The 7,657-nt window shown below is 52.7% G+C and overlaps 1 protein-coding gene across 1 annotated transcript; it reads left to right on the top strand.

The window, feature by feature from the left end:
• Window positions 1-185: 185 nt before the first annotated feature.
• Window positions 186-4,428, top strand: COPE (coatomer protein complex, subunit epsilon; the record flags this gene model as incomplete). Its single annotated transcript, XM_009074418.1, is given in 11 exon segments — window positions 186-248; window positions 1,023-1,123; window positions 1,458-1,513; window positions 1,516-1,598; window positions 1,645-1,655; window positions 1,917-1,970; window positions 2,372-2,453; window positions 2,867-3,022; window positions 3,312-3,380; window positions 3,851-3,925; window positions 4,381-4,428. Coding segments are annotated over 11 exon segments (798 nt in total), but the record flags the coding sequence as incomplete, so codon positions are not given.
• Between the last annotated feature and the right edge of the window lie 3,229 nt (window positions 4,429-7,657).

Here is a 7,657-nt window from a genome sequence, read left to right as displayed (position 1 = left end):
GTCCCTCAGCGCATCGTCCCCGCCCGGTGTGGCGATGCTCATCAGCAGGGAGGACGCTAAGAGGAGCGCGCGATGGGGAATGAGGGTCCCGCACGCCCCAAGAGTGCGTGTGAGAGTTTGTCGATGGGCTCTGGTTGTGGCTGAATAAACCCCTCAGAGGCTCTTGTGTCCTGCTCTCCCTTCAGCCTTCCAGCCCGGAGAAGGAGGTGGAGAGGGATGTGTTCCTGTTCCGAGCCTACATCGCCCAGGTGAGGCTGAGGCTGCACTGGCTGAGAGGATTGGGAGGCACAAAGTCAGTCCAGGATGGGTGGAGGTTGGAAGGAGCTTAGCCCAGGTTGCTCCAAGCCCTGTCCAACCTGGCCTGGAGCACTCCCAGGGATGGAACATCCACAGCTGTCCTGGCAACCTGTGCCAGTGCCTCAGCACCTCCCAGGGAACAATTCTATCTCAATATCCTGTCTGTCCCTCCCCTCTGGCAGTGGGAAGCCATTCCCCTTTGTCCTGGCACTCTAGGACCTTTTCCATTCATGTGACCTTAAATCCCATCCTGTTCCAACCTTCCACCAGCCCAGGTTGTTCCAAGCCCCATCCAGCCTGGCCGTGGCCATTCCCAGAGAGCATCCACAGCTGCTCTGGACAACCTGTGCCAGAGCCTCAGCACCCCCACAGGGAGGAATTCCTTCCTGACATATCCACGTCCTGGGAATGCTGCATGATGTGGAAATAACTCCTCCTTCAGCACTGGAATATGTCAGTGGTGTAGGTGTGAGTGCAGTGTGAAGTGTGGAGGGTTAGGGTGACCTGGTGACACCTTCCTGGAGGTGGTTTGTCATTCCTAAATGGCACATGGGAAATGGCCCTTGTTGGGGGTAGGAAATAGGACCTTCTGCAGAGATTTGGGGAGGTCTAAGGTAGAAATATGCCTTTCCTGGTGGTGGTTGTTGTACTAACTGAGGGTTTGGGAATGAGCAATTGTTCACCTCATAAGGAAGTCATGGAATTGTCTCTGTTGCCTTTCCCAGAGGAAATATGGAGTTGTCCTGGATGAGATCAAAGGTAATGCCAGTCCTGAGCTACAAGCAGTGAGGATGTTTGCAGAGTATCTGTCAAATGAGAGCCAGAGGTGAGTGAGCACCAACCTCTGTCCTGCATGGAAATTGTGGAAGAGTTATCCAGAGTTGTGGGTTTTGAGGTGTTGCAGTGAATCTCCAAAAGGGAATTTCATAGAATCCCAAAATCAGGGAATGGTTTGAGTTGGAAGGACCTTAAAGCTCATCCAGTCCCACCCCTTGCCATGGGCTGGGACAATTCCTACCAGCCCAGGCTGTTCCATGCCCTGTCCAGCCTCCCTGGAACACTCCCAGGGATGGAGTAGCCACAGCTCTGGAGTTGTGTGGGACAGAGTCACTTTGTCTTACTTAGCAGCAACCCAATCCCACATTCCTTGCTGTCCACAGGGATGCAATTGTGGCTGATCTGGAGAAGAAGATGGGCAAGAGTGTGGATGTAGCCAACACCTGCTCATGGCTGCTTCCATCTACTGCCATGACAAGAACTTTGATGCTGCTCTGCGCACTCTGCACCAGGGGGAGAGCCTGGTGAGTGGAATGGAACCTCTGGGAGCAGGGAGGGATGTGCTGGGAGAGCCTGGAATGGTGAGTGGAACCTCTGGAAGCAGGGAGGGATGTGCTGGGAGAGCCTGGAATGGTGAGTGGAACCCCTGGAAGCAGGGAGGGATGTGCTGGGAGAGCCTGGAATGGTGAGTGGAACCTCTGGGAGCAGGGAGGGATGTGCTGGGAGAGCCTGGAGTGCCACAACCACAGCAACTTGTGCCAGTGCCTCCTCCTAGAACATCCTGAGTTGGATCCCAGAAGGATCACTGAGTCCAGCTGTGATTTTGCTCTTGTTCCTTGCAGCATGGCCATGATGATCCAGATCCTCCTGAAGCTCGACAGGCTCGATCTGGCCAGGTAGGTTCAGCTCCTTTGGTGTTATCATGTTGCTCTCATGTGCTGAGCCTTGAGAGGAGGAAATTCAACCCCTGCAGGGATACAACCTGTGTGCAGGTTTTGCTGCAACACCTTTTTACTCATCCGTGGAGGTGACAGATCTGGGTATGGCTAAAGCAGAGTTGGAGCTCTGGGGATAATCTTCTCTTCAGCAGAACATGGTTGGAATCTCTAGTCCTGAGTTTCTGCCTTCCCACAGGAAAGTCCTTCAGGGATTTTTCCAGTGATATATTGAAGTGTTTGTGCCACATTCCCAGCTCAGATGAGTTGAGAGGAGAAACCACAACTTTCTGTTTCCGTCTTTTAGACTCCTTTCCATCTTGTTACCATTTCTTTCTGCTGTGTGACTTCCCTTTCTGCAGGAAGGAGCTGAAGAAGATGCAGGAGCAGGATGAGGATGCAACTCTGACTCAGCTGGCAACTGCCTGGGTGAACCTGGCTGTAGTGAGTACCCAAAACAGAGATCCCTGAGCTCCAGCACCTGAGGATTCATTCCATGGCTTGTTCCTGGTGGCTCTTTTCACCTCATGGTCCCAGAAGAACATCCAGGGTTGGGTTTGAGTTGAGTTGGGCTGGGTTTGGGTTGGGTTTGGGTCTTTAACACTTCAAGTTCACAGCAGATATTGGCAGTTGGTTTCTCACACCCCATGGCTGGTTTGCTGGTCACTCTGTGCTCCTGGCAGGGAACATTTCCTCACAGAAAGGGCTGAACCACACTGGAATCATTCCCAAAGCATTCCAGTGGGGAAAGCTGCTGTGCTGCATCCAGACTCTGAGCCAAAACTGGCTGTGCTTAGAGCTGCCTGGCATTAGCAGCAGGTGATGCTACCTGTGGGTGTTCCCTCCTCTCTCTGCAGGGTGGGGAGAAGCTACAAGATGCTTACTACATCTTCCAAGAGATGGCAGACAAATGCTCCTCCACCCTCCTGCTGCTGAACGGCCAAGCAGCCTGTTACATGGCCCAGGGCAAGTGGGATGATGCAGAGGGAGTGCTCCAGGAGGCTCTGGATAAGGTATTGCCTCATTTCCCCAGCCACATTTGCTCTCAGGGGGGTGTTGAGGGACACAGTGAGGACTCTCACTGATCACATTCATGGAAACACCCAATAGTGATCCATGTTGCTAAGCCTGGAATAGTTTGGGCTGGAAGGGACTTAAAGCTCAGCCAGTTGCACCTCCTGCCAGGGGCAGGGACACCTTCCACTAGCCCAGGTTGCCAGGCTGGGCAGGAGTAGTTCTGTGCTGGTTGGAGCTGGGATTGGTGTAGTTTCCATATGGCTCAGGGATTGTTGTTGTTTCCAGGACAGTGGCCACCCTGAGACCCTCCTCAACCTTGTTGTCCTCTCGCAGCACTTGGGGAAAGCTCCAGAGGTGAGACCTGATGTCCTGTCCCTGTTGCTGAGGGCAGGATGTGTGTTCCTGGTGCATGGGGGAACACTTGGGCTGGGGAGCTCACACTTCCAGGATGTGTTTGGGGACGTACAGGTGGTGTAGGTGGCTCATGGGCAGGTTGGATGGGGCTTGGAACAACCTGGGCTGGTGGGAGGTGTTCCTGGGGTGGAATTAGATTATCTTTGAGGTCCTTTCAACCCAAACCATTCCATGTTATTGGGCAGAAAAAAATCACTTGAGCTCTGAGTTCAGCTCTCACTAATTTTCACTCAGACTCACCATTTAAGTACTATTTTGAGGCTATGCAGAGCTCTTACTGGTTTCTCTGGGACTGCTGGCATTGGGACGTTCAGATCAGGTGTTTGGCTGTGAACACACTGAGGTGTGATGTGTTTCACCTTTGGCTTCTTCTGTTGTTGTCTCAGTACTTAAATCTCTCATCCCATCAGGTCACCAATCGCTACCTGTCACAGCTGAAAGATGCTCACAAGAATCATCCCTTCATTAAGGAGTATCAGGCAAAGGTACAGAGCAGAATGGACTGGAACAGGATAGAAATAAAGAGTATTAAAAGAGATTTCTCATGTCTCAGACCAAGCTCTGATGGGCCAAGGGGATTCTCTCCCATGGCCTGAGGGAGCACCTTGTGTTCTCTCTCCATCACCAGCACATTGCTGGGAGATTTTGGGCAGCACAAGGCAGGTGTGATGGATCTGAAACTGGAACATCTGGAAGGAAAAGCTTAGATTGAGATTCTTAATCCAGCTGGAAGTTGTGTTTAAACAGAGGAAGTGTCCTTCTGGGAGAAAGAATTTGGGGAGAGGGGAAGGGAAAATGAAGCAAATTAGAAAGAACTGGCACAGGTGATTTGTTGCTCAGAATTCCTGTGGCCTCAGGGAATTGCTGGTGGTGGTTTCTCTCTCCAGCTCGTGCAGTTGATCAGTCAAGTTCAGGTTTATCCATTTCTCTTTGCTTTCAGGAGAATGACTTTGACAGACTGACCCTGCAGTATGCACCCAGTGCCTGAGGGGAGAGGACCAGGCTGCCACAGCTCTGTGCTACCTGAGGACTGAGGTTCATGTGCAATTCCACTGCAGGAACATGGAAAAATTCCCTCTGGGAGTCAGTCTGGCTGCACTCCTGCTGGCAGGGCCAGGGCTACACCTCTCTGTGACATTGAACTTGTAGCTGAAAGCCTTTCCTGGGCCCTGAAGTGTGTGTAAAGCACAGTGCAAATCAAGAGTATGCAACTGTCCCTGAAACATTCCTAATAAAGCCTTTTCTGGGTCTGTGTGCCCCTGGATTTCTGGAATTCAAGTGATGCCGCTCTGGGACTGAGCCCTGGACTGAGGGTGTGATGGTGGGAGAGGGTGAAGGGTAATTTTAAGCATCCTCATTGAGCACATGGATGAATCCTGAGTTGGGGATCTTCTTCCAGTCCAGATGACAACTCCTTTCCCTTCAGCATCCCATGGATCCCTGGTTGAAGGGATTGTTGCTGCTGTGGGGGAAAGCTCCCAAAACAACAACAATCCCATTGTTACAGGCTCAGCCTTGGCCTTAGCTGGGTAAAACACAGCAGCTCCTGTCCTGGAGCCAGGACACACATCCTGTGGCACTGCCCTTGTCACCAGGCCCTGCTGGGCCATGGTGGGGCTGAACCTGCTTGTCCTGGGACAGCAGGTGTCCCAACACTATGACTCTGCTGTCCTCGAGCTCCTCATGGGCATCTCCATGTCCCACCAGAGCCCCTGAGAGCAGATGTCCCTGTGGACCCCTCAGCTGGGCCCACCAACACTGGAATTATCCTTGGAATTATCACTTGGGGAGGGGTTTGTACTGTAAGTGTGTCCCACGGGTCCTTCCTTTGTGCCCCTCTGGCTGTGGTGGCCCTGAAAGGGCCCATTGTCCCCTCCCTTGGCTCTCCAGCTCCTTTCAGTGAGGGGTTATTCATGGCCCAGCCTGGGATGAATGTTCCCTTTGTGGAGCTGCCTGAGGGAGACTGAAAGGGGCTTGTGTGCTCGGGGCAGCCGTTCCCCACTTGATGGGCCATGATAAATTGACTTAAAAATGTAAACAATAAGAGCAAGTGGCACGGCAGGAGCTGTCGGGGGACACGGTGGGACCTCGGGAGGAACGAGGTTGTGTTTTCCCACTGCTGCCCCAGACCAGTGAGAGGTTCCAGAGAGCCTCAAGGGCAGAGGAGTGAATTTAGATGTGGCTAAACTAATTTCTCTTTTGGCTTTTCCCTATCAAGTTACAGCTCAGTGAGTACCCATGATGATGATGATGGTGGTGGAGGTGGCATTCAGTGAGGTCTTTCATCAGGGGTGACCTTTGGGAGAGAATATTTGCATCTCACAGGTGCAACTCATCATTCCAGACCCTTCTTAAACTGCAGCAAGTGCCCGAGCTGAGCTGAGCTGATATATTGGGCACACCTGGTCACTCTGTGCTGATATATTGGGCACACCTGGTCACTCTGTGCTGAGCTGTGGTGGTACATTGGGCACACCTGGTCATTGTAATGAGCTGTGGTGGCACATTGGGCACACCTGGTCACTCTGTGCTGATATATTGGGCACACCTGGTCACTCTGTGCTGATATATTGGGCACACCTGGTCACTCTGTGCTGATATATTGGGCACACCTGGTCACTCTGTGCTGATATATTGGGCACACCTGGTCACTCTGTGCTGATATATTGGGCACACCTGGTCACTCTGCTGAGCTGTGGTGGCACATTGGGCACATCTGGTCACTCTGTGCTGAGCTGTGGTGACATATTGGGCAAACCTCATCACTCTATGTTGAGATGCTTGAGAGGAAGGGATGGATCTGCTGCTCCTTGGAGGCTTGTGCTGAAAGGTAGGGAAAAAAGAGCTGGAGAAACAAGTTTTCTTTCTGTATCCAACATATCTCCTTCTGTATCAAATGACAGGAGAAGGTTTATCAGGGAGTTGGCACATGGAGCAGCTCTGTGTTTTTGGATGACCCTGCCAAGGTACTGTGGGACCCTCCCAGTCCTCACAGCCACCCAAAGGATGCCCCTGGGCACTTATCTGCTACTCTATGATCAATTATCACCTCTCCCCACAGAAATATCGGGTGCTCTTGCTCTGGGAGTTCCTCCAGCCTATTGTTGCATGAGAGAACCACTGGCTCTCTTGCAGAATCCCCTATTGGGTCCTCCTGCAGGATCTGCTGTCGGGTTCTCCTGCAGAATTCCCTGCTGGCACCTCCTGCACGACCTCCTGTTGGGTTTTCCTGCAGAATCTCCTGTCGGGTCCTCCTGCAGGATCTCCTGTTGGGTCCCCCTGCAGAACCTTCTGTTGAGTTTTCCTGCAGGATCTTCTGTCGAGTTTTCCTGCAGGATCTCCTGTCGAGTTCTCCTGCAGGATCTCCTGTCGAGTTCTCCTGCAGGATCTCCTGTCGAGTTCTCCTGCAGGATCTCCTGTCGAGTTCTCCTGCAGGATCTCCTGTCGAGTTCTCCTGCAGGATCTCCTGTCGAGTTCTCCTGCAGGATCTCCTGTCGAGTTCTCCTGCAGGATCTCCTGTCGAGTTCTCCTGCAGGATCTCCTGTCGAGTTCTCCTGCAGGATCTCCTGTCGAGTTCTCCTGCAGGATCTCCTGTCGAGTTCTCCTGCAGGATCTCCTGTCGAGTTCTCCTGCAGGATCTCCTGTCGAGTTCTCCTGCAGGATCTCCTGTCGAGTTCTCCTGCAGGATCTCCTGTCGAGTTCTCCTGCAGGATCTCCTGTCGAGTTCTCCTGCAGGATCTCCTGTCGAGTTCTCCTGCAGGATCTCCTGTCGAGTTCTCCTGCAGGATCTCCTGTCGAGTTCTCCTGCAGGATCTCCTGTCGAGTTCTCCTGCAGGATCTCCTGTCGAGTTCTCCTGCAGGATCTCCTGTCGAGTTCTCCTGCAGGATCTCCTGTCGAGTTCTCCTGCAGGATCTCCTGTCGAGTTCTCCTGCAGGATCTCCTGTCGAGTTCTCCTGCAGGATCTCCTGTCGAGTTCTCCTGCAGGATCTCCTGTCGAGTTCTCCTGCAGGATCTCCTGTCGAGTTCTCCTGCAGGATCTCCTGTCGAGTTCTCCTGCAGGATCTCCTGTCGAGTTCTCCTGCAGGATCTCCTGTCGAGTTCTCCTGCAGGATCTCCTGTCGAGTTCTCCTGCAGGATCTCCTGTCGAGTTCTCCTGCAGGATCTCCTGTCGAGTTCTCCTGCAGGATCTCCTGTCGAGTTCTCCTGCAGGATCTCC

Source organism: Acanthisitta chloris, unplaced genomic scaffold (genome assembly GCF_000695815.1).
Source record: "Acanthisitta chloris isolate BGI_N310 unplaced genomic scaffold, ASM69581v1 scaffold13575, whole genome shotgun sequence".
Classification (NCBI taxonomy): domain Eukaryota; kingdom Metazoa; phylum Chordata; class Aves; order Passeriformes; family Acanthisittidae; genus Acanthisitta; species Acanthisitta chloris.
The sequence above is the reverse complement of the archived record's forward strand: the minus strand, read 5'-3'. Positions and strand labels throughout refer to the sequence as shown.